Genomic DNA, 27993 nt, shown 5'->3' with positions numbered 1-27993 from the left:
TTTTAAATTTTGATATGTTGTAGCCTGACTTAATATCTTTTATCAGTCCGAAAATGAAGAAAATCTATGTCGCCGTTTAGAAGATATAGCCATTTGAAAAATTCTTGAATTTGAAAAGTTCTAAGAGCCATATCTCTTGAACGGCTTGTCCGATTTGGCTCAACTTGGTATCAAATTAAAGGTTTTGCAAATCTCTACAACTTTCTAGAACATCAGAAACCTGTAGAACCATTCCATGAGGACAAAAAGTGCAAAAAAATGTTTTGGTCAAACAAATATCCGCCATTTTTGTTCTAGATGTGACCTTGAAAATTACTGATATATATGTCAACTTATAGCTTGTTTCAAGACCTTTCCAAAACTAGTCAAGAAATTTCTGTAGGTCTTATAGAACTTCAGATATGAGCATTTTTATCTTTCATATTGATGAATATCATAAAAAAAATCAACTTTGCCTACTAATTCTGCTCACAAATTAAATTACAACGCATAAACTGACCCATCCGCGTTGTGGTATACCAACTCTAATAACTGGACGCGTTATGATTGACTTTACAGTGGAGCGATGGAAAAAAAGGTTTATTTATAGTGCATGAAAAAAAGATTTTACATGTATTCAGCATTAAGTTCTTCATCTCTACAAATTCCACGTGATGCAGTCAGATCGAAAGGCTTCCAAAATACATATATTGTACATTTTACACACAAGTGTACATATTATTTAAAACGATTTTGACTATCCTCTTAATTAATCGTGAATTCTTATATAATTCTTTATTTTCCCCTAGCGTATTTAACATGGAAAAATATCGAATTTTCTTCTCAAAATGACTTACTTTTCCTAATAAATGTGACTGTGAAAAGGTATATGCTTTTGTTTTGTATAGTACATACTTCCCGAAGCGGGATAAGGCAAATTAAAGAGAAGCGATTTTCTTCGTAGCGTTCGTAGCATAGAGACAGGAATTTTCAGAAAATACGACATTGATGCTGTATTTTTTTTTTAAGTTCTTGAAACCCCTTATCAATTTGCAATTAATTTATTAGGTACTGGTTGCACAGCTAACATCATACTGAGAAGAAAATGTAATAATGGTAGTGCATTTGATGCATTCTAGAATTGAATACGTTTAGTTTGCCATTGAACTCCCACATGAAAATTCGTCAAATATAATTATCACTCAATACTGTGTAAGAGAATCTCCAAGTCTTTGTACCTAATCTTAAAAACAGAGTCAGTGGAGGTGGAATGGGTCAGAGAGGAAGTATTGTGTGCGATAAGGTCTTTTTCTCATATTCAGAATCTTTTCATGATAGTCTTAACTAATGATACTTCTAGTTGTTCATGGCTCCTAGATCAAGCTGCCTCCAGCCCATTGTGAAGCTAGTACCTACATTTATATATATATATATATATATATATATATATGTCATGAAGTTGAAAATAATATTATATTGGATTTTATATATAAGATGTGTGGTACCCGCAAGAATATATGGTTATGTGAATATATCATCCTCTGTGTGCTGGCTGCTGGCTTGATTGCTTGAATGTCTTCATCACTCGTGTGTCCAATGTTTGATGTTCCCTCAGTCTCACAGTCGTTTGAGAACCACCAAGGCGAGTACACGAAAAGCGCACTGTTTTCCACCATATCTACCAAAAAAAAAACATTCACTCTCACTCTGAGAGAACCTATTCTATATACAAAATCCTCTCTCTCTCTCTCACTCTCAGCACAGAACACTTCTGCGAAAGACACTTTTCTTGCATTTCCACACAACATCTCAGTGTTTCGTGTTGCAATCGCAAAGCAGTGCTGGACTCCTGACATCGAGATTGGAACCCCCAGGAAGTCTGTGTCAGGACTATTCTCCCCTTTATTATATTATTGCGAACATTTTTGTTTAACTCTTGGTAAATATAGTTTAAGTGTAGGGGAACATGGGGCAATTTGTTAATTTTAATTGAGAAGTATATTTTCCTTGGTATGTACTGAGAAAATATTTTAATTTTATAATGACGACTGTCTTATAGGAAATTTTCTGGGCTACAACTTTGTCTCACACGATTTCTTTCTATCTCAATGGGAAAATGCATTTTCAGTCCATTTTCCGAACCTTGCGATATAACATTTTGCCCCAGTTACCCCTATGCGCCTAGAGACCAAAGAAATATTTCTACATTGTTTACCCGCGATTGTGTGAAAGTGTGAAAAGAAAAGTGAGAATTCCGCTTAAATAAGTCTTTCTGGAAGAATTTATTAGTGACTTGTGTGCCTTTTTTCCGCTTAATTAACACACATACATAGAAGCTGCAGAGTGAAGAGGCCAGAAATTTTGTGCCATATTGCCTACGAAGACCCGTGTGCTCCCATGTGAAGCACACAAGAACAGCAGGAGCTCCACTTTGGCCATACACACGTGTGCTGCTCATCGCTACAACTCCCAGAAGATATTATTGGACGTAGAATGTGAGTTTTGAGAATCACTTTTCTATATAGCACTATATAGCTACAAGAAGCGACCTATTGAAGAGAAGAGTCCCAGTGTGAGAGAGATGGACTCTTCTAATAAAAATAATTAAATGAGCTCTCATAAACACTTCTGCACGTCGAATGTGGTGGCTTTTGAAATTGAGAGCAAGTTTCGTGAATTACCGACGTTTGGGTACATTACACGTCGCCTCATTGCGCGCTGTGAGATGTTCCTTTATTCCTTTCTTTTTCTTTTGAATTTTCCACTCAGAAATTCTTTTTTCTCCGCACCCAGTGGGTGATTAATATGTTCCCCCTTGACTTTCGCCACTGCTATCACTTAAGCATTCCGCGAATGTAGAGTGGATTTGGTGGCACCACAGCAAGTGTTGGTGTTTCTTTTTCAACGTTACAAAAGTCCGCAAGTACTGGACTCTCATAGTGCTCGTTATCACTAAAACCTCGACAATGTGTGAGTGTTAAGCTCGATTTGATGTGACTGATAAAAAGTCCCAAGACTGAACGGAAGGGGCATTTTTATATTCCTCATGTGCCACATAGTGCCTGTATGTGGCACACTTAGCTCTCATGTCGCCATCTCTTCAACTCGGGACACCAATCCAGCTACGGCGTAGATGGGCAACCTAGAAAAACCCAAGACCGGGAGAGAGGCACTGCTCTGCTTCGTTTTTCTCCTCCCAGCGCGCTTGTTTGTTCTCTGTTTAATCTTTTCTTGCACAACGGACGAACTGTGACTCTTTTGTATTTTATGAGTGTTCGTGCCCTGGATGATGTGATGAAGAGATTAGGCACTAAAATGGACTAGAAGATTCAACAGAAATTTTATAAAAAAAAATCTTTCTACATAATTTCCGGTCATACCCAGAAGAAAATTTAACACGTACATCTTATACATCGAATTCTAATAGGGTTCGCTATGATGGTACAGAGGAAAGACAATATGTACTCATAAATTAACCAAGAGAAAAAAAGAATCAACATAAACCACACTACACATATAGTATTTGAGATTCACGTGGTAGTTATTCATATATTTAAAATTACAATATTTTTGTAAAAAAAATAAGGTCATAATGTAGGTATCGAATCTATATCTATACTATTTTCGATATCCAATATATCTATCCTTCAGGTAGTTAAGGAAAGAATATCTTGTATTTTTTTTAAGTAGAGTGAACGTATAAGGGATCATTTAATCCTCAATAGCAACTATTTAGCTAACAGTAGCAGTGAAATGATGTCCATGGTAGTGCGTATATCGCAATATCTGTGACTTGTTGATAATGAATCTCCACTGTAAAGCAATAATATAGCAATGAAGACCACCGCACACTTAAGTAACCTTGGACTGAAAACCGCAGCCGACAAATACAATGCGATTACATCCGTTGCAAACGTTTATACAGAAAATTTTATTTGAGATTCAAGCTGGTGCAGTACCATGCTCCTCTTTTGTATGCAAGAGCCAAAAATTCATTTGTGGACATAATACTCTCTTCGATATCGACTGCCTTCGCGGCTCCCTCGTGCAGACGGGACAAAGTCCGCCATGGCAAAGATGGGAAAATTGCGCCTCTGCTGTAGGATGATGTAATACTCATTTCCAATGAGACCTCTCTCAGGCGATTTATTCTTGAGAAAGAATGTGCCATATAATCCTCTACAAGAGACCCATTTCTAAGAAACGTCACTTGCTCTTTGTAGCTGTGGCCGTAATGCCATTTATATAAAATTGATCAATTTACAGGACTTCAGATCTTTTAGGCAGAGACAGAATTATAAAGGTTTACCAGATTCTCCTCTCTATGTGCCTGTGATGTGTGCTGTGGTGTTGTGCATGTTTGTGTTTGGCAATTAATGTTAGTTGGCGGAGAAGCAGCAATATAATCGCGGAGTGTGTTGCGATGAGTCGCTGCTTCACAATTCTCGGTCGAGGCTCGCACACCATTGGGCATTGGGCAGGAGTTCATAACAGAGAGTTGGAAGACGCTGAAATGCTGAATAAGCACTAAGAGAGGTGCACACGGCGCACACAATTATTCAACTGATCGACGATTGTTGCCATAACTGACGTCTTTGCTAGGTGACCATGAATTAATGTTGTAAAAACATCACACCGAAGGCTATGGGTGCTCTGCAAGAAATTTTAACACAATTATGTCTGCTTCGCCATCGTTGACATTTGACCACCGGAGATCGCGAGGACCATCACAGACGAGGTTAAGTCAAGACCTTTCCAATGATAGTCTAACTGAAATCAAAGATGTAGGTACAGAACCAAAGAAAAACATCGCAATGTAAAAAACTGTTCCCGAAAAATTATCATAGACATTTATTGCAAAAATTTACTGAAAATTAAGTACAGTGGAGACCTTATAACATATACACTTCTCTAGCCTATTACAAATAATAAGTGTAAAGTTGATCGTGGCTATATGGATCCGGAAGGAATCCAACAGCCGTACAATTTAAAGTGCAGAAGAAGAAGAAAGTTGATCGTGCATTAATGTAAAAATCACACCTACTATATAATTTTATTATGCTACATAGCGATAAGCCAAACTTAAGGATCTCTAATTAATAGAGCACTAATTTTGTAAGAACACTACGAACACTATAATAAAAACTATTGATTACCTTTTCCCCATATTTTGCATACTCAGTAATTATTTATACTCAGAATTTGGGTACTCATAATTTTTCCCATCCTCATTATATATCTTTTACAATCAGAGTTAAGCTCTTATGGATTTTAAACTGATATAGAAGAAATGCCCTATGAGCAATTTTCACCCGTATATTCCCTTCATAGCATACGGTGCAATCTAATGTTCGTTTCTCTCGCAACTCTTCTTCATGGGCGTATGTAATGCCAGTGCGAGAGCAATGAGTGGCATCGAAATCGAAATTATGTCTCATTGAGAGAGAAAATATAGATGATACACCAGAAGAACACACAGCAACACAATGTGTTGGGTAAAAGAGTGGAGAACAAGTTTTGAACGAAAGCGAAATGCCAGTGGCCTAGTTTACATCATGCGCAGAGCGCGAAGTCGCGCGAAGATAATACTTTTCTGCTGTTGGGTCCGGGATGTTCTCTGTGAGCCGTGTGTGGAGGCCATACCATTTAAATCACTTTGGACGAGCGGGAAAACAGGCCGCCCGCCGGACACCCCGTGGCAGCCTCGATGAAATGGGAATTACACACAATACCGTAAGTGGAGAATAGCGCACAAAGCATCATCATCAATTACTCCTTCCTCCCATGATTCCCCGCTTCTTTCATGCGCGACACATCGGCGTGGTTCTTGGACTACTTCTTTGTACTCATCGCGTTGATCCTTGGTTTTTAAACTCTCACGTACAATAATTTGTTTAAATCATTATCAAATAAAATATTCAGGATAATTTTTAAGGTTAATACAACCCTGATTTATTTCTAAGAGAGACTTAGCACATGCAAGTAGGAAAGTTCTTAGCAGATATAACACTGAATAGAGTATAAATCCATCTAAGTTAGACGGAGATTTCATATGGCAATATTATGTTAGTCGTACCAAAATGTTAATTGTGTAGGGCTAAATAATAGGTAATTAAAAAAAAATATGAATTTCAAATTCACACTATCGAATAGTATTGATGTATATTACAACACCAAAAGTTTAAGACTGAACTGTGCAATAAATTCAATTTGAAAACAGCCAGAATTTGATTTGGGTTTTAAGTTTTAAATATTTTGATTTCGTGCAATAGTTACTAATCTGTGTGCTATCAGTGTTATCACTGGCTTCTCTTCTCCTTGTTGAGCTCAAAAAGATTTTTTTTAAACCTATGTTTCCTTCTTTCTTTTTGCTTTTACTTTCGCTATTGCAGACAATCTTCGACTGATAAGAACGCGTGGAAATTTTAGACAATACGATTTATGTACCAAAAATTCAGACAAGAACTCATGTCATTGAAAAGTTTTCACTTGTGCCATTAGCGTGTTATATTCTATTCAAAGCGAGGCTTAAGTATTAATTAAAGGTCTTTTTCTTATGTATGTAACATATTTAAAAAAAAAAAGTCTTAAGTACTAAACACCTACAAATTATATTATTTTTAGTACTCTTTATACTTACTACCCATTCGGGAGATTTATAATTCACAAATTTTATGTACAATAAGGCAAGAGAAAAGGCTTGGTATCATGATTAAGAATCTAGCTTCAAGGCAGCAACGTGATATTGTCACTTAGTTGCTTCTGCCGTCTTTTCACGAGGCGTGGTGCCATTTTGCAAAAAAAAACTTTATACCCACAAATGTTGTTGAACACCTCTTGAAGAGGCACTGACCAACAAAAAATATACCTACTTTCTAGGGAGGGGAGGAATACAAAGAGTCCGCGCGATCTATTGAAAAAAAAATCATCGTGAGCGAAGCTTCTTGACTTTATCGCAAACAAAAGTCTCTTATCATTGTTCCAACACGTGGGTCTCATATAACAAGGAATAAGTAAGTGAGTGGAGGATGTGGGGGGGGGGAGAAAAGTAAATGAATAATAAGAGTGGACCTGATGATCAAAGATTTTTCACGATTTATCATCTCTCTAGCGCTATTTTTTTCTTACCTATTGTATCATCATTTAGGTACAGATCGTATACATAGCGTTTCCCCCCAAATACAGCCCAACATCAGCCAGAAAATTTTATTATGTATTTAACCTTCTCACTGAAGGTGACTTCTTTGTCCATGAGGGCATGGGTATGATCGCTCTGAAGAGTGTTTAGAATATTGCTGAAAAGGCAATGAAGGAGAAGAGAAGGAAAATTTTTGAGATGTGAATCTTTGTTCGTCACACCATGGAATTTACTCTTTCGGCCACAGACTCCCTGAGACAATCAATCGGCAGAAAACGCAGATGTTGTGTACAAAACTCATATATGTACACGCTCTTATAAATTTGAATACGGAGCAGATATACGAGGGAAAGAGATATAAGGGGATATATTTTATAAATTGAAGCTGTGTCTCCTCTACGGACAGAGTTGAGGCGAGTGAACCAGAGAAAAAACAGAGCGCTCCATCGCTGACTCTATATATGTATACAATATATTTAAAATGTACACACAACAAGGAGCTCACAGACGATACTCAGCTGCGGAGATGTTCTACGCCAGAGTTCAATAAACCGCCAGCGATGCACTCTTGTGCCTCTGGCTTCACCACAGTTGACAACGGGAGCACTCAATTGAACACACATTATACAATATATGTATACCATATAGCAACTATAACCCAGAAAGATTCATTGCACACGCACCCACCGTCAATTGAGTCATACTAAGCCATTATGGAAGCAGGGAGAGTCCCATCTCAAATACTGTGATCCATATGGCTAAGAAATGGTGCCCGTTTGAATAGAATTGGCAAATCCAGAAAAACCAAAATTTATTACACGACGTATAATAATTAATACAATGCATACATAGGTGGTAAGTATCAACGTCTTTAACAGTACAACATATCGTATAACAAATAGAATATTTTTAACGATATAAATTGTAGTTTTACTGCAATTTACCTCACCCCGCATTGAGGTGATTTTTTGCCCTTTGTGCAAAGATAAATAATTAGGGATGATCAGATCATCCAAAGACATAAATTGTAAAATCAATAACTGATATTAATGGTATTAAAGAATGGCTATCATTGGCACGATGAAAAATTGTTGCAGATTGCAAGAATCATCCTTATTTAACGCTTGATATGTGTGACAGACGATACATCTGCAAAGAGGGTATTCCCTTGTGCACTGCTGGATTATGACTAACTTTTTGATGAGCATAAAAGTGAGAGGACCTCCAATTTTGTTATAATAATAATACTTTGCTAATTTATGAATGTGCTGATGCGGCAAGATTTGTATGGTGGTGCATCCCCTCGAGGATTCTAACGATAGACAACACTTTCATGCCCTATACAGATTCTTTTTAGTCTATTCGGCGACTTTGGGTAGATATCTATTGTATTTTCTTTTCGATGAGCATATCTGAAATAATTTTTGTGAGATACTCTCAATGTAAATCATTTATAAGGTCAATATTCATATGGTATTGGGCAGGCATATTCGAGGATTGGTGTCGAGGTTTAACATTCTTACTTGTCAACGCAGAGAAGAACCATCATATCCCAAACAGCTTTTATTGCACATATTATTGTTATTAATATTTTATTTATCTAAGAGACATCGCGCTGCGCAGCGCCATGGAATTAACCACAGCCCATGTCACATGATCCTCGCGGCATTTATTCTCACTATAGCTCTGCCGCTAGCAGAGGATGTCTGAAAATTGTGTGCATGTTGCTTTGGATTTGCGTTTTACTCTATGGTGGCAATATCTCAATGCTACAGATCAGTGGTGTGCAGCTTCTTGGTCAATCAGTGGAGCGCGATAATTGTCAAGTACATGTTGGTTTTTATGGACATTTGTTTGACTCTCTGTACGTGCCATTGTCATATGAAAATGTAAAATGATTCATACTAATTTATATTTTTCACATTTATTGGATTCCCTCTGCTCAAAACTCAAGATTATACAATACAAGACAATTCTTATTATAAAGTCTCATATGTGTGATTCATTGTTGCTTCGAACTCAAAGACATTACATATTATGTACAAACATATACATACCTATACAGCAAAAATTTTCTGGAAAAGTATGTAAAAGAACCATGATTTTTTTCTTGAGTTTGTGGTTCGAAGAACAGAGTATTACAGTGATAAGTTTTAAAGATCAAATCGATTATCGCGGAAAATCGTACCTACATAAATAGATTTTCTTATAAAATTGCATTTAAAATGAACTGCTCTTTATTTATCTATGAATTTTAAACAAACAAAAATTAAATTCCTTAATTTCTATAAAAGAAAAAAACATAATAATAATAATAATATACTTAGTCCGCGATCAGACAGTCTCATAAGAATATGTCTAAAAGGTCCAATATGAAAAAAGTGGCAAAGGATAGTGATAGATGTTCACTTATAGAGAATCAGTGTAAAAGTAATTTTGAAATTTATAGAGAAACTAGTCAACCCGAGCTCCCAATCACGTGTGAGCAATCACGATTTTAAGCTATAAAAGGGGGGCGTATATTAATAGGGGGGATGAATAATACGGTACCCCGAGAAATTCTAAAAATAAAAAAATCCCGTTATCTGACCCTTCAGCAGGTAGAAAATGGGAAAAAATCAATTTTTCTGTGGGGGCGCTATGTTGGGGGGAGGGGGCGGAATCCCATATAGCGCTTGCAACTCGTATTGACCCCCTCTACCCCCCTACCAAATTTCATCAAGATCGGCCCAGCCGTTTCGGAGGACTTCATGTGCCACAAACAAACTTTTCAGCTTTATATATTAAGATTTATTTCAAAACCATTGATAAGGTACAGATATTGGGCCTAATTCAGCGACCAAGAAACCCTTGAAATCTTTGAATTTTGTACTGAAATTTCAAGATTTCAAGCGAATTTCAAGGGTTTCTTGGTCGCTGAATAAGGCCCATTAGGGGATTTGGTTTATGCTGAAAGTGAGGATCGTGCAACCTCGTATTAGTATTTGCAATTTACTCTGGAATATGAGTTTGCCATGTAGAATTGAAATGCAAAGACATAAGCGACCTTAGACTCTTCGCGAGCAGCACATTATTAGTTAGTTCCTGCGTGTAGTGAGCAGAAATCTAAAGCTATAAAATAGTTCAAGACTTTGCGATGGCAACACGAATGTTATGTAAGAAATTTATATAGAAAGAAGAAATCTACATAAACATATGGATTGGTATAAAATGAGACACACGAAGGCATGATAATAACAACGTTAAACTTGAAAACAAACGTTTTTACTGTATATAGTAGAAAAAGATGAAAATGTTAATAGAATTGTCGACGACACATTTGCTGTTGGTAATATGCAATAGCTTGCAGAGTATCTTTTTGGCAGTGAGACATAAAGAATAATGGATGGTTAATGTATAGTTAAATTTTCAAAGTGTACGACGAATACCACATTTAAATACATACATATGTACAATGTGTTGCTATTGCTCAGGGGAGAAAAAATTGGAGGCGATAATTTATTTCTTTTAGCTCTTCTTGAAACCTTGAAGATTATCCGCGTCGTCGCCACAATCAAAAGTACCAATGGATACTTTTCATGAGGTGTTCACGCTGCTAAAATATAAAACCATTCAGAATTCTATTTGAATATTCAATTAGCGGTCGGTCGATGGATTTTTTGGAGTTCGCCATTGCGAAATACATGTCAATATTGTTATGTTTTTGCCTCAACTGAGGGACTTTCTGTGTCTCATATAGTACGTTAATGCACAAGAATTGATTGTCCTTGTAAAGCGTGGTCAAAAATGCCGTAGACTTAAATGATTCCACTCATAATTCACATCACAAGATAGCACAGCGAAGTGTCACAAATCGATAAGGCACTAAAGCTTATTTAGTGTTGTGTTTTAATTGTAGAAATTTAAACTGTAACATTTTTTTTAAATTACAGTCAGGTATTGATTAACGTCGCATGGGATATACTCTTTCCGCTCATTATTATTATTGGGTGGAAAGAGTATATCCCATGCGACGTTAACCAATACCTGACTTTATTCGTTTTACTAATACACTAATACTTAATATTCTGAGGATTTTCCTGAACATCGTGGCCAATTCGCTTTTAAAATCATCACAGATTAAAATTCATTTAAACTAATGTGAAGAAATTCTTCATTTTGTAGGGAATTTCCATTACCTACTTCAAGTTAGTCCAAAAATACGTTTTATTTTTGAGAGTAAATTGAAATCAAAGTTTTAGGATAAAACTATTAAAATTATTTTTTTTATTTATTTAGTTTTGTAAGACAGAATTTTATACAGACAGTAATTTACACAAAACGCGACCTTTCTCAGTTCGACTCCTTTATTCCACACAATCGTATTTTAGTGCGAGGGGGAAAATATTACATTTGTGGGTCTCTTAATAATCTAAAATATGTCTATAGCTTTGACCTTTTAGAAAATAGTTAATACTCTGCTTGCTTGTTGATAAGAGTACCCAAAGTCGTTGAAGCACAGCCACAGAGCTGATGTAGAGTTACATACATATATCGCCAGTGACTTGAATCCACCGACTATTGATGAAAATTGAAAAGTATTGATGTTGTACGAAAGTGGACGAGTATTGTTATCGTTATATGAGTGTCACAGAAAAGACTTAACATTCAGCCAAAGACACTTTTTAATATCATTCAGAAGGGTTTAATGAGCATTGATAAAATATTAAAATAATTCTTCATCAATAGAAAAAAAAGTTTTATACCATTTCAGTTAAATATTAACGTTAAGTACATTATAGAATGATTAAGGATTATTAAATCCCATATCATATGCATGTTATCAGTATATAGCTTTCCCTGAAGAATTCAAAATGTGTGAGTTTTATGTCTTCTCGGAGTGTGCCAGACATCGTGAATAAATTATACATTTGTGGTGCGCAGATCTCATGTTTCAGCATGTGATTGTCGCACTTTTTGCCGCTCGGGGCTGTTGCTCAATTTATTTACCATGGTGGAGTTATAGAGCTCGGTGGTCCAATTGTTTCCATAGAAGATTCTTCGCAACTTGTTTGCGTTACCTCTTCGCGTTTTTGTGAACCACATTCCGCCATCTTTACTCCCCGTACCTCTTCGCGACTGGGTGCCATCAATGGAATAATAAATGTTTTTCTTCTCCGCTAAATGTCGCCACAAATACGCCTCAAATTTAGCCGAACACATCTCTCGGAGATTATCTCAGTGAAGGTCGCATCAATGATGAAGATGACACACGCAAGTGATGGCCACGGTGCCACTAGGAATTTCCACACTCAATATCGTTAGACAGCCAAGAATGGTGTGGAGAAGAGAAGAAGCACACCTTGACGCTACTTAACTCAATGATTGTTGCATAGGCAAAGAGAATGGTCAGAGGAAGGTGGCAGAAGGTGATTTTGGGTAGGTGGAATGCGCACGGTCAGATGTTCTCTGTCTCATTCTAACAAGTACTTGTCTCATCCACATCTTAGACTTTGTGGGAAAAATTCTCAATTGTATTACAGGACATCTAAATCTTTGAAATAGGTACACAAATTTAATATTTTCCGGACTTATTGTTAGTTGGTATTTTGTTTAAAACATATTCATTAGTAAAAAAAATATTAAAGTTTAGCAGTAACAACATTTTAGGAGTATTTGTAATAATGAAAATCAAGTAGTTAAAACGACTTTTGTGCGAAATAGACTAGAATTTTTTTTAAACTTTGTTATCCAACCTAAGAGGCTATTGTAGAATTTTCGGAAGAATTGTTCAATTTACAAAGATATATTTTAAATGCATTAGTTTTACTAAATTTTGTTGACTTTGACAACAATTATTAGGTATCTACTTATTCTCTCCAAAATGGAACGAATAATTGTTTTAATTTAATAATTATAAAATGGAGAAAGAATTGTAATATATTGAGAGGTTTGCTGTACCCTTTTTCTTTGTACCTAATTTTTTTAAGTAAATTTGTTTCATAAAGCTTGTTAAATATTATTTTTTACCGAGACTAAAAATCCCAAAAATGTTTTCATAAATCAAAAAAAACTTAAGCTATACCAAATATATTATTATTAATCGTACGTATGTATAATCGATTTTTATCAAATCTCTCTTCAATTATACATAGAATACATTTTCGTTAAATCACGTTGACAAGAACTTTTATTAGACAAAAAAACCTATACAGCAAAATAAGTAATTAACTTAAATTTAAGATACTTTAATGGATAAAAAATTATATGAGGGTCGTAGCAGTGTTTATTAGTTATATATTTACAACCAAATAGCTATATACATACATAGGTATATACAGTGGTCGTGCTCTTGAATTACCTTTGCATTGATATGTTTAGAATTGAGCTCAATGAATTTATATGGTGCTCTTGCATTTACCGCATTATTTGGTTTTTCTTCTAAAAGATGTGGTCTAGAAAATTGAGCTTCTCAATGATTTTAAATACACATTCAATCGTCGTCTTACAGCGCAAGGAGACCTTGGCGAAAACTCCATAGCACCTTGAGAAAAACTCTTTGGCGAAGATGTCGGAGTTGCGCGCGACGCGATACAAATACAACACAAAATCATGTACTTGGCACATGAAAATTCAATGGCAGAAATAAACTCTTTTTATGGAAACGTGTGCGCGGAGAATAAAATGGTTTCTGCTGAGTGAGTAGATATTATGTAAATTCCCGGAAATCCCCAAAAAATTGGTTCTTCAGAGGCTGTTTTTCATCATCTGCCAGACTGCCGAGCATGATGTGTTTTCTGGGTGGTTTTACTGGCACTCTCTAGTACCACATATCACAAGTTTTACCTCGCCAATGTTCCATTACAATTGTATTGTGGAGTATAATAGTTATAGCTTAACAATTTTTATTTTATTGAGCTTACAGTTGTGTAAGAGTCTAACTATGCAAAACAAATAGAGTGACTTTGACGAGACCACGTCGAGGTCATGAAGCTGATGTTATGCTAAACATTTAAAGCCAAATACAACACACAATTTATAAATTTTAATTGCAACGATGATGAACACCATTGCATTGCATTAAGCAAAAATGCTTTTTGCATTTGATGCTTACATGTATGTATGTACAGTACATATTCCTATCTCTATCTTGGGAATCCTCAACCACAGGAGGAGCGAGATGATGTATTGTCTATCGCGGGTGGAGAGGTATTATTAAGAAAAAAAAAATGTGCATCTTCTAAGCGAAGGAAACAATAATAATTTCTGACTGTGCAATTTTCATTAATATATTTTTTTGCTCCGAAAGCTTCAACCATACAGCTTACAGTGAAAATGTACAAAGATATTTTTTTTGTGTGTGAATTTTCAATGTGAGCTTAGAACGTCATCTTCTTAGCACATTTTTCAAAGAAGTCCACCACACATGTGAGATATAATGCAAAACTAATGAAAAACACAAGTACAAGCTCAACTTATTCGATGCAATGCGTGCAAACTGCAAACGGTGCAAAGAGGCCGAGGTCAGAACACCAAAGCCGCAGTGTTTATGGCCATAAGTTGCAATTGTAGCTCTTCGTAGAGAGAGAGAAAAAAAAGTCCATAAAATGCAATTCGAGTGGGGAAGAAGTATTAGATCACCACGTAGAATCTCATAAAATTGTGGCAAATTCTACGAAGATTGTATATTCCAAAAGAACAAATCAAGGTTTTTGAAGTACAAAACCCATTCATATCTCCAAAATCATCAAGAAAAGAGCGTAAAAAGTGCGCGTGATTTAGAAATTCCGCCTGATGGTCCATTGATATGAGATTCTCATGCGATCGGATGCAAATTGATGGTTTTGCCAAGGTCAGCCTGCACATCGCACAGAGATAAGTCAAGTACATCTACATTGAATCACTCATATACTTGCATTCATAGAAATACTATATACATACATATCTCTCTTTCTATCTCGCGATCGTATGGCGTCAAAATGTAATGCTATTCTATGCACTCCATGCAGTGCATCTTCACTGCGTGCTACAATTTTTTATTCTTCCCACAGAAAGTGTGCAGCAATCGAGATAATTGATAGTAAAGTCTAAATTGATCTCTCACTATTGAATTCCATAGGAATTTTCTTTTAAAGCTCGCGCGATGCGTTTCCCCGAATGGCGTTCCAATTTATAGCTTTATTATTGTATGTCTGCCTAGGAGGATTGTGCTATGAAGGATTTTCTCATCCAAAAGACCTTCCTAAACACCAATGTTAAGGTGAAAATTTTTACATAGAACAAAATGGACAAGCAATATTGAAGATGAAGATGAGAAACATATTGTAGAGGAGGACGGCTCAATTCAGACCCTTCTTTTTTTTACATAAATAATTCTATTTCTTTTTATTTTAATACTAAGAAAGGGGTTCAGTAAACTATAATCTTAACACATAAACAGATTGGTATAACACGACACAAATTATAAAAAAAATTCTTTATCGTGTACCCACTTTATGAATGAATGAATGAATGAATTTATTTGGCATGCCCTATGGAACTACATTAGAACCTTAATGGACTATACAAAAAAATTTTACAATGTATTTGACTTACAAAACTAGGGGAGTTGCAATCGACCGGGGGACACGCTAACAGGGGAACTACGCCAAACTTTTCACAACATATTCCTTAAATTTACAAATATTTACACATTCTTTTACTTCTTCTTCTAACAGATTGTACTCTTTTATTGCTGTGTATTTTATGCTTTTTGATGCCATACTTCGTAGTTTTTGGCTTTATGTTGGCTATTACAGTTTTTTTTCTTGAATTGACATTTCTTTTAATTACAATGTTTGTTTGTGTATGTATTTCTTTTAGCACAATTTTATGCAAGTGCAAGAGACTATGCAATTTGATTAATTTATTTATTGGTAAGATATTAAACTAAGATATTATCATTTTTGGTTTTCGATATCATATTTATTTTCTATTAAAAAATCAGTGCATCGATCATTATTGTAGGTAAAATAGTTTAATAACAAACTATTTAAAAATTTTCTTTGTATTAAGAGAAGATTTTCTTTTTAAATTTTAATTAAATATCGCCAAAAATGTAGAAGAAATTAGAAATGGAGAAACATAAAACCTCAGAATTGGCTTTCAAGTTAATTTTAATTTAAATACTATATAATCCCCTTATATGTACATGGATAGTAAATTTTTCCCTTAATCTTTCTTAGGCTTTCCAGAGTTTTAGATATTAAATTTATTATTTTAGACTGAATTCATCTCAAAATTTGGGTAGCTACCAAAATATTTGTGAATAAATGAGTATATCTGCTAAAAACTCCTCTGTGATGGTTTCTTTCACTTATAAACCGCGAATTCGCTAGTCGTGGATTCAATGAGCACAGTGAGGCTATTTTGATCTCTTGGGAGAAAAGTGTTTTGATGTTTGGGAAGATCTCTATGTGTGTGCAAACTGCAAAATTATCTGCAATGCACATCGCTCTGCAACCCGATGATGGATGATGATGAGGAAGAGGATGTTTGTCGTTTAAGCTTATTTAACGTTACAATTTGTGTGACTGCGCTGTATTCTTTGTGTTACTCTTTAAACCACGTTGGTGAGATGGAAAATTCCTTAGGAGTGAATTGGAAAAAAAAATTGCAGGAGTGATTCTTTGAGTATTTTCACCCTCAGGTGTTAGGAACTATCGATTGAAATGAGCAGCGATAGTTAAAAATGGTGTCTCTCTCTCTTGTCGCAGCACTCTTCCACGAAATGCTGCTGATTCTGCCACCCTCGGAAGGTCTGTCGACTATTTATAGATCAAAAAGAGGACTGTGTGCGCGATAGGGAGCTACAGAGAGTGAGGTCGTCGACGTTGCTGATGGAACGTTTTTTTTCTTCTTCATTCGGCGGAATCACAAGAAGTGGCGTGAGAGGAGAAATTTTTCCTTCAACCCCACACGAAAGAACTGAAGAGCGTCGACGTAAACGAAGCATCAACAAGGTACTACTGTGGGTAGAGGGAGAGAGACATACAGAGGGGATTTTCCACATCGGAGGGTGAATTCAATTGGAAATCTCGGTCACCTTCTTAGTCCGAATTTCCATGAGTTACAGAGCAGACTACACGCGTTGGGATTTAAATGCACAACTGAAGAGGCCCCTTTCTGCCCCAATCTTAATACTCACGAGCTATTTTCGCGAAAATCTATTATTAATTCACCTGGCAAAGTGTTAGTTTTTCCGCACTCTTGTGCTCGTGTAGGTGTCGTGTGAATTTAAAATTTTATCGTAAATTGAAAATTGTCGCATTTCGAATAAATTTTCGAGTGCTTCTGTGAATTACCTATATTGCGTCCTTCAAAGACTATTTTCATTTACTCTGCAGTTCGCGAGCTGTGGCTTCGATAAGTTGATAAGCTATATAATATTGTCGCGGAGAACTTGAGAAGTTTTTTCTCTGAGCCACACTGAGCAACCGCAAAAGCGAGAACACAGAGCCATAAAAGTGCGATTGGTGAGGCAAAATAGCACAAGGAGCTCTCTTGGTGAAGAAATTGATGTGACGCGAGCATTTCCATTGCACCATTCTGTGCAAGTTGCAATCATAATCTCACAGTAATTTTCGCGTGCGAGAAACGTTATCAGTAATCGTCTAAGGGGGAGGTACCATACATTCATCATTAGTGCGATAAAACCCATAGAATATTTGCTCAACACTTTCGAGAAACATGGTATGTGTGGGTTGACAAAGAAAAATTTTCTTCAACAAAATCTTCGTATATATCTTTCCTTTTCGGTGCTCTTTCATTTTATTAATTTCCATTGTAAGATTTAGTGTGCCTTTCTTGAATGGATTATGTTTTTTTTCACGATTGATTAGTGAGGGGAATGCAAAAGAAAAAAAGAAGTTGGTTACAAGATGGTTTTCCTTCCTAATTTATCTCTGTGTAAGAAAAACTGCTTAAAGGTAATTTTCTTTTTGTATTTTCCAGGCGCATCAGCTAGTGTCGATAGCGGAATTATATGAAAAGCAAGGAAAATGGATGCCCCATCTATGGTGCAGCGCTCAGGGGATACTCTAATTGTACGGAGTGTCGTCAGTGGGGATCAATTGTTCCTGGAAAATGGTCTTGGTAACCCGCATACCCAAAGAGAGCTACCACTCCCCTTAAATTACACAGACGACTATCTTGGTGAGGCCATCGACGAAGAGAGTATTGAAGAGGACGGCGACGAACCACCTACAGACCTTGGCCAGGGCATCAAGGACGAAGAGCTACCACAGTGCAAAATTAAGAGAAACTATTCGTGCAACAGCTGCACCTACTTTACACAGAATCCACGACTATATCTCACTCATCTCCGGGATAAGCACGGCGAAAAGATCGTAATAAACGAGTGTAAGCACTGCTTGTACGCATCCAGGCACTACCAGAAGCTTGTCAGACACATGAAGATGGTGCACGGATCGACGGAAGGCCTAGAGGAGCATCATCAATCCCGCAAACGTGCACATCAGATAATAAGGGAGATCAAGAAGCGTCGTACAACATCTGATGATGCCATTCCACCCACCGAGTCTGAGGAATCAGCCACCTTCGGGACCAACACTATAACCCACAGTGTGGGTGAGCTCAATAAACTCCTCAAGTGCAGCGTTTGCGATTTTACCACACTCAGTCGAAGTCAGTTGACTGATCACGAAAGAAATGATCACATTAAGACGAAGTTCTTCAGGTGCAGCAAATGCAGCTACGTGACCCATATCAAGGCCCGCTTCAGCAAGCACGTGAAGTATCATTCTATGCCGATGATAAAGTGCGTCATGTGCGACTTCCGGACACCCTACAAGTGGAATCTTGACAGACATATGAAGAATCACGGCGGAACAGGACCTTTCAAGTGTGCAGCATGTAACTTTACAGCCGACATCAAGCAGAGTCTCACTGTGCACGAGATGAATCACCACGTGCCGCCGGTTGGACATGCTTCGGGGATGAGTATGCATCGACGAAAGAATAAAGTTGGAGGCACTGATATCCCAGATGATCCAACGGATGAGCTAATGTACCGCGAGAATGCTGACTCAGAAATGGTAAGTTATTTTTTTTTTTTTTTTTTTTTTTTTTTTTTTTTTTTTCTTATAACTTTACATTTGGCTATATGGATCCGGAAGGAATCCAACAGCCGTACAATTTAAAGTGCAGAAGAAGAAGAAGAACTTTACATTATATGATACTTTCCCTCTAAGAAATTGAATTTTTAACTTAATTAAAATAACTTTTTTTTCAGAATTTCGAAGAATCATTTCCGTTGGTAGCAAATAACAATAATAGGGATGTAAAACCTTACAGTACGGACGTTGTTACTGACTCTGGCTTTCTCTCGTCATCTCTGTCGGACCACACAGTATCCCCGCCGTCAAGTGCAAAGAAAGCACCGCGACCAATTCCCAATTTAATTCCCATCCAAAATGCATCAACCGCCCTCAATTTGAGCATAAGTCGAAAATCCGATGGTACATCGCAGTCAGGTAGCGATGCATGTGCTAATTCATCCACGAGTGCATTGAAGGATTTTGCGTCGCTCTTTGCGGGTGGAAAAGAGATGTTTACGGAAAGTTGTTTAATGAAAAGCGATGCACCTCCGCAAATGTCCCCGTCATCGTCCAACTCCTTTAAGAAGAAGCACGCGAGTTTCTTCGATAAGTTACGCGAAAAGTGCGTCACAAACTCTGGTGTTGGAACAAACATGACGTGCTCCTGTGGGCATGTTTCAAAGTGCCTCTCTGAAGCACTTATTCATCAAGACACGTGCAAGAAGCAGCATGAACATAGTCGCAAAAGCACCTCACCCATTAATCTTTGCATGAATGTTGGATCAACTAGATGCCAGATTTGTCGTCATCGGTGCAAATCTAGTGCTGATCTGATTGCCCACATGCAAACTTGCATTGAGCAGAAGAGCACTGGTGGGGACTTTTTGGAGGATTCAGTTTCAGAAATGGACAATTCTGATAAAGGGGAAGGACAGGACGAGGATATGGCTGACGATGTGTCGAGTGATAACCAGAAGGAACCCCATCCAATGGAGAATGTTGTATTTGTATGGAATAAAATTCCCGAACAACCAGATCAGTTCCTACAGCCCAAACAACAACATCCATCCCAAACATCAACGGGTAGCTCTGAAAATGAACCTATACCACGCGATGATCCCAACACCTATTGTGGAGTTGAAACAGCTCCAGGATATGGCGAAGTTACTAAAAAGATGCAAAAAATGGAGGAGCACACATCTCAAAATTCATGCCTAAAGAAGGTATTCAAATGCCCTCATTGCTCCTTCTGGGCTTCAACGGCTTCCCGATTCCACGTTCATATTGTTGGGCATCTCAATAAGAAACCTTTTGAATGTTCCCTGTGCTCATATCGTTCGAACTGGCGTTGGGATATCACAAAGCATATTCGACTAAAGACAATTCGTGATCCTTCACATAAGACAGCTCGTGTACTCATGAATGATGAGACAGGACGTAGGAACTATACGAAGTACAATAGATATATAACCCTGATGAAAGTTACAGACGAAGATGGAAATCTAAAGCTTATGAAATCCGGTGAGATGACTCCCAATCAGGAGGCAGCACTACAATCTCCCAATCTAAGTGCCACCGAAAAGACAAGCACAGATTTTATGATGTTGAAGAAAATCAATCAGAGTGAGAACATTCAGGTAGCTCCAGTATTGCAGGATGCACCTCCTTTCGTCACAATTGCTTTCAAGAATCTGGAGAAGAACAATCTCCTCTCAATTCAAGATCTCCCATTCATGATGACCACAGCTGGTGTCACGGGAGAAGGTACAACAACAGAATCTTTTGGAGCACATACAGCAAAGGCAGCTAATCAGGATACTGACTCCAAAAAAACTTTATTCAAGTGCAAGAAGTGCCAATTCAAGTAAGTACAATAATTTTTTTTAATTTTCGGCATAAAACGAGACTTTTTATGTATTTATTTATTTTTTTCTTAGGCATGCCAATCGTGAAACCGTGCTGGCCCACGTGAAAAGACACTACGAAGAAGCAGGCGTGTTGCTGGATAATGGTGCCTCAAGTGGGGACAATAAGTCAAGTTTAGGACTCTCGGATGACTTAAAACAATTGATGACCGGGCAGAAGTGCGAACCCCTCGTGGCGCCGCACATGCCAACAGCAGCAATGGTGCTGATTCCCAGCAATAACAATAATAATAATAATAATGAGAACGGTGAGCTGGATGAGGCAAGTTCTGGGGGTACTACGGTGATGCCTGGCTGGCGAGGTGCAACAGCAACCTATCGCTGTGGCCATTGTCACCAGGTTTCAAATTGGAAGCATGTCATCCAGGTATATACTAACCATATCATGCATTTAGTGAAGATCTGAACAAAAATACTTCCAAATTGGAGATTTTCTCTTTTCCTTTTTTCAGGATTTAAATATTATTTTAATAATTGCAAAAAAAAAAATCTTTTTTATATATAGTAAATTGTGGTGATTAAATAGGAAGTCTTCCATGGAAAGAGCGTCAAATCTTCACTGAAGTCAATCATTATTGCTTTTAACTAAACCAGAAGAGGGTTTTTTTCACGAAATATAACGATTTGATTTTATGATACAAAAGGTTTTCTCTCTAAAAGTAAAAAAGAAAAGAAAGTACCTTAAAAATTTTATTCTAATTTTGCAATTTTCTTTCTCTCTCATATGCACAAATTGATTGAGAGAGTATATATTAGCAAAACACTCTTGGTTCTGGGCTTTCTTTTAACTTATTATTTAACTATTTAGTTTGGATTTGATACATTCAGAGTGGGGTTCTAAAAAAATTGAGAAACTTTTTTAAAGGATTTCTCAAATATGAATAATTCTAAAGGAAAAAAAATAAAAGTTTCTTTAACATTACAAAAATTAACAAAACAATAAAAAGAAAAAAAATATCATTCAAAATTTAAGTTTAGGATGTTTAAAATAAAATTTCAACTAATAATATAGGCTTATCTTATCATTTTATAGCAAAGAAACTGATCTAGTTTTTTTTCCTTGAGATTTATTCCTTTTTTAGAACCCCACAAACAACATTTATTTCATCTTGGTCCTCATATTGCACAATTTGATATATTCTGGGTTTTTGGAAGCAACAATTTATTTGTTTAATTCAATTACTAATTTGGGTGCACCAACAATAAATTTTTGTTTATAGACTTTTAATAAATATGGGACTTATCGGAATAATTAACATAAATTGAAGAAAAAAAAGTCTCTAAAAAGAATTGATTTTTAAGTAAAGAAGGAAAATATTAGAGTAGGTTCTAATGCTTTTATTTTCTTTAATCTTTTTGGTTTTTCTCATTAGGTAAATTACTGAATGTTTTGCATCTTGGTTTCCTTCTCATTTCAGCGTCACTGTCGATTAAAGCACAATGGGGATATACAAATTGAATTGATGGAACCAAATGGGAAGGTAGCACTGCGGAAGATCACAAGTAGCACTCAAGTACCTGCACCGATACAAGATAGTCAAATGACGGAGAAGGAGAAAGCCCACCAGAGAGATGGAGAAAGCTCAGTGGAGGAACCCAATATTCTCAAGTGCCACACATACCCAAGTAGTGTACATTCTAAAGATAGTGGGGAAATTTATCAGGTTCACATGGTGAAACCCACTGAAGAATCTACATCTTCCAAGGCTAACGAAGCGAATGAAATTGCAGCAGTTCAAGTTCAAACCATAAAACCAGATCCGGATGAAGAGCCCAAAAAGATTGTTCCTCAGTCAATTGCCAAGGAAGCACAAGTTGTTGTCAAGAGCAAGAGATACAACTGTACAGCTTGTCCTTATGTCACAGATAGTAAATCCCAGTTTGTATACCACAAATCTTTCCACAAGCCACGCGGGGAACAATTTAAGTGTACCTACTGCACATACAACGTGACCAAAAAGCATCTATTGAACCAACATATAAAGCTACATCGCAACGAGGAGGTTTCAGCTGATAATGCCAATGATGTTCGTGCTACGGTTCAATATGATAATCCACAGACATTTGAGAATGTTGAAGCTAAAGCAAAGATCACTCTTCCAACTGGAAATGTTGAAATAATGGATGATCGACGATTTTTGCATTTCTGTGACAAATGCCCAATGAGATTTCTTTGCGATAAAGAATTGAGGAATCATGTGAAAATGCATGCAGCTGGAATGGCAATCCGATGTGCATTTTGTTCCTTTTCTGCACGCCAGGAAGCTCTCCTGCAAGCTCATGTGTTGGTTCACAATGATCAGTATCAAGTGGAAACGAAAGATCTCGAAGAAAAGTACAGAATATCCAGTGAGAATGGCAAGCCAATTTTGACTTCAAAAACCTTAAATTCGAATACTGTGTGGGTCGTGGAGAGTGCACAGGTAGCAAAGAGTAACCAGAATAGCACTGAGGAGGATCATGAAGCACAAAAGGAGCAAAAGATTACGCGTAATTGCCCAAATTGTCCGTTTGTGGTGATCCTTACGGCAGGGAATGAGGGGAATGGTGAGAAGCAACTTGAGGATCACATTCAACATCATCTTGGAACATCAAGTAGTGGAAAATATCGAGTTTTTTGCAATTTCTGTGACTTTGCCACTAATACGGAAAAAGCCCTAAAGGAACATACCAAGTGGCACTTTGCTGGGTCCAAGAAGAAGACTCACAATGTTGAATTTTTCACAAAATTCGACAATGTTCATATTTATGGTGAAACTAGTGAGAAGGAAGGCAGCAAAGCTGAAGACGATAAGAGTGGTACTATCAGCATTGATAATTCTAAGGTGATCTTTGCTGAAGCAAAAAATTCACTGGAAAATTCACGAATACCTCTGGCGGAGGAGAATAAGATTTTCATAAACTTAAAAACTGGTGAAATTGTCAAGAAACATGCTAGTAGATTCTAAAGAAGAAGAAAAATCCTTTTAGCTAATTATCAATTGCAAAAATTCTAGTTAAATAATTATTTTATTTTTTTTTCTTACCACACATTACATAATATCGCAAGATTTTGTGATGTAAAACTTTTTAATTTATCGTTGCAATATTTTTTTGTTCTAATAATGTAAATTTTTGAATTTCCATTGAGTTTATTCTATTCATTCTTGTGTTTAAGGAACATTTACAACACACAACACAAATAGGCCATTACCAATCATTTATAAAATAGGATATGTATACATATTTTGAAGAAATATTTTTTATTGGCATAGGGAAGGAGGCATTATAAATGGAAATAACTATGATAGTTTAGATTTTTAAACATTGTAACACTTCACCAAATCACACTTGAAGTCATTTTATTGTTAAATATTCAATAAATTAGTAATATTCTTTGTGTCATTGAAATAATGAAAATACCATTTTATTATTTAATTGAAAAAAAATATCATTATTTATAGAAGGATTATATAATATATACAAATTAAAATTTAAATATATATATTTTTTGTTTTCCATATATTAATTCAATTAATATCTCCTACCATAGAATACTTAAAAAAAACTTTTATATAAGTGATTAATAGTAAATTAGCAAAAGAAAAGCAAGGAAAGTGGATATTAGTGAACGTCGTGATTTAGTAAATGCTTTAACATTTAGGTGAATATTATATGTACCAGGAAAAAAAACAAATTCATCGAGAATTCACAGATACTAAAAAAAAACACGTATGGAACCAACTAAATAATGGAAATAGAATTTAGCAAAAATAAAATCAATTATATTGAGTGGATTTTGAGAACTAAATTTAGAGAAAAAAATAATGGATGAAATGTAGAATTAGTGAACACAAAATAAGATAAATTTTTACCAAAGCATTTTTGCCAAATGAATCCTAATGTAAGTGAAATATTTAATATAGTTATACTATAGAATTATGCAGGATATGTATATTTCAAATTATAAGCGGATGTTTGGTAAATAAACTCGCATCATATAGTTTCATTTTTCAATTGATTTTCAAAGATAAAATATTTTGCGATTTTTTATAGTTTTTTTTTTTTAACAAAAAAGAAAGGATTTCGTGTCTGTACAGCTATGCATTTCTATACCGTTAGTCCGATCGCGATGAAATTTGGTACAGAGACTCCCTATATCAGGCGCTTTCGAGTGGCCGTATACAATCACCCCCCAGAGCCCCCCTTCGTAGCGCCCCCATATAATTTTCACGCATTTTTTGCGATTATTGAATTTGGCGCCCAAATTGTAGTTCTAAAAGCAGCCACTAGCAATTTTGGGCATTGTTGGTTAAGGAGAAAATGAGACGGATGCATTTCACCGCTATCCGTCTCCCTCACACTTTCAGTTTTTCGCATTTTTCTCGCGTTTTTCGACAAATTTTCATGGGAAAATCAGTTTTTTGTGACCAGGAAGCGACGCCGCGTCAATTGGCATCGCCAGTTCAAAACTCTCAAAATCCGCGACAAAAAAAGCCGTGCAAACTCCACAAAAAAATCCGGGAAGTTGCGCCCCCAAATTTTTACTAAACGTACTTTGGGCCCCCCTGAGTCACCCGCCAACTTTTGACGCCCCAAAAATGAGTTTTTCCTGGAAAAATAAATATTTTAAAATTTTTCCGCACACCACAAAATTTGGCGGGAACTTTATCGTTTGCCACATCAGCATTCCTCTTATCTGTTTTGTAACTCGAGCGCCAAACTCGCTGATTTAGCTCATTTGCAGCATACTTCATCAATGTCGGCTGTCATATTACTGTCAAAAACAACAAAAATTTTTCTATAATTTGAGCGTGTTTCATCTGTGATTTGTGAAAAAATATCATTCTTAAATCGAAATATATCATTTTCCTGCTTCCTGAAGATGTAAGTATATCAATGAATTAATGGAGATCAAAAATAAACCAAAGATGAAGTTCTTCAATCTCTATTTCCCTTGTAATTTAACACAAAATATGGCGTCTCTGCGTAACAGCATTTCTTGTACTCTTTTTTTGGCTTGAAATTGGATTAAAGATTTTCGTATATTTTCAGAAATTGAGATAAATAATGGGAAAGAAGAAGCGTGAGAATGTTTCCTCGGACTCTGATGAAGAGAATGAATACCAAGTTGAGTCCATCCGGGAACGAAGAATGAAGAAAGGACGGGTAAGAAAATCCGAAACAATTCATGGGGATTTTTCATTTTTTACCCTGTATCATTTTATAGGTTGAGTACTACATCAAGTGGGAGGGATATCCAGAGGAGGAAAATACATGGGAACCCATTGATAATCTCGACTGTCCGGAATTAATAGCAGAATTTGAAGCTGCACGGGCTTCGTCATCGAAAGACGAAGGAAAAGAGAAGGGAGAGAAAGAAACGAAAGAATCTGCAGTAAGTTACTGTTGACTTTACTTATAAAGATATAGCTGTTGTTTTAACCGACGTGAAATGTATAATCTTGGTTTCCGGGTTTTTCGAAAAACCCGAAACCAAGATTATAAAGATATATTAAACTTATTTTTATTTCCACGATTTCAGCAAAAGACGAAACATCGTAAGTCCAGCAAGCGTAAGGCTGACGACGATGATTCCGATGATGAAGGTTCAAAGAAGAGCAAGAGAGTCATTAGTTCTGATGAAAGTGATAAGGAGGAAGAGAAAGAACCCAAGAAGTCATCAGAAAAGAGTAAAACAAAGAAGAGTTCCAAGACCACCAACGATGATAATCATCACAGGTCCAAGAATGGAGACACAAAAGACCTCGTTCCGGAAACTATCCTTGGTGCCACAGACATTAATGGACCTCTTATGTTTCTCGTGAAATGGAAGGGCACTGAGAAAGCAGAACTGATTCCTGCCAAGGAAGCGAATCTTAAATTCCCACAGGAAGTCATTGCTTTTTATGAGCAGCGATTGATCTGGCACAGTGTTAAAGATAAGAATAACGAGTAACTCTCTTAAAAGTTTCGTTTTAAAATACCACTTCTTTTGGAATAAAATTATTGAAAAAAAGAGAAGAAATGAAGACCATTTGAACAAAAAATGTTTTGTTAATTATATAACTTCTTGACGATATTGAAAAAAAAATAATCCATTAGAATTTTGTGGTTAATAACATTTCTTATATCATTTCCAACAAAGTGTGGTTCTGAGAAATTAAAAACTAAACTGAAAAATCAATGAGAAACTTTTTTTAATTGATTAAAAGAAAACTCATACATATGGTTAGATTTTTACCAATGCAGATTCTGTTCACTTTTGGTTACATATTAGTAAAATTGTAAAAGGCTTAAAAAAAAATAAGAAAACGTCATACATGTTCTAAAATTGTAGCCCTACTCCTGCATTGTAAAAGATCACCAATACATACATAGTCAAAACCCTGAACTTATCGACTAGGTATAAAAAGATTTAAAAAATATTTTAAAATAAATATATTAGATCTCTTTTTTTTATTTCTCATGGTACTCATGAAGAACCACAAAACTCATTGTCAGAATTCTTAAATAAAGTATAAGCGCGGAAAGGAGATGATACGATTAATTATGACAAATTTTAGGAGATATATGGTATTTTTTGATTTAAGAATATGTTTTTGGTATTAAAAAATTAACTTTTCAATTAAAAAACTTTGTTTTTTTTTTATTAATTAGGGATCTCTAATAAGGACGAAGAAAATAATTCTTTTAAAACCGTAATATTGACGAAGAATGTAGATGTGAAAAATTTTATTGTTTATTTCATTTTTTTGATGGTTCAAATTTTAAGGGAGTCACGCGTGAATATATTAGGTGGACAAAATAAGTGGGAAGTGTAACCGCTAATAGTAATAAAAAAAATGCGACGGGAGTCCATGGGATGGTCACAATTTATTTTTGTCCTGCCTTG

The 27993-nt window shown here is 36.1% G+C and overlaps 2 protein-coding genes and 1 long non-coding RNA gene across 11 annotated transcripts; 2 read left to right on the top strand and 1 right to left on the bottom strand.

Annotated features, from left to right (window-relative positions):
- The first annotated feature begins 1605 nt into the window (after positions 1–1605).
- LOC129789293 (uncharacterized) lies at positions 1606–25101 on the top strand. 9 transcript variants are annotated; one of them, XM_055825999.1, is made up of 6 exons: positions 1606–1918; positions 2313–2474; positions 18089–19191; positions 19389–21058; positions 21132–21486; positions 22538–25101. In XM_055825999.1, exons 3-6 carry the CDS (start codon positions 18136–18138, stop codon positions 24065–24067), a joined length of 4611 nt encoding a protein of 1536 aa, XP_055681974.1. In that variant the 5' UTR covers positions 1606–1918; positions 2313–2474; positions 18089–18135; the 3' UTR covers positions 24068–25101. The 9 variants fall into 9 exon arrangements, with proteins under 9 accessions (XP_055681974.1, XP_055681968.1, XP_055681971.1 ...); XM_055825993.1 differs by having other exon boundaries at positions 1631–1918; positions 2039–2474; XM_055825996.1 differs by having other exon boundaries at positions 1631–1989; positions 2147–2474.
- LOC129789508 (uncharacterized) lies at positions 13365–17342 on the bottom strand. Its single transcript, XR_008750462.1, has 2 exons — positions 17181–17342; positions 13365–17103 (listed from the first exon to the last, which is right to left on the bottom strand). It is a non-coding gene; the product is annotated as an uncharacterized LOC129789508 (long non-coding RNA).
- Positions 25102–25840: 739 nt separating the features above from the next.
- On the top strand, positions 25841–27734 carry LOC129789462 (chromobox protein homolog 1-like). The gene is made up of 4 exons (XM_055826288.1): positions 25841–25985; positions 26154–26267; positions 26329–26496; positions 26644–27734. Exons 2-4 carry the CDS (start codon positions 26169–26171, stop codon positions 27055–27057), a joined length of 681 nt encoding a protein of 226 aa, XP_055682263.1. The 5' UTR covers positions 25841–25985; positions 26154–26168; the 3' UTR covers positions 27058–27734.
- Positions 27735–27993: the final 259 nt, after the last annotated feature.

This window comes from Lutzomyia longipalpis, chromosome 2, assembly GCF_024334085.1.
Source record: "Lutzomyia longipalpis isolate SR_M1_2022 chromosome 2, ASM2433408v1".
NCBI classification, from domain to species: domain Eukaryota; kingdom Metazoa; phylum Arthropoda; class Insecta; order Diptera; family Psychodidae; genus Lutzomyia; species Lutzomyia longipalpis.
The sequence above is the reverse complement of the archived record's forward strand: the minus strand, read 5'-3'. Positions and strand labels throughout refer to the sequence as shown.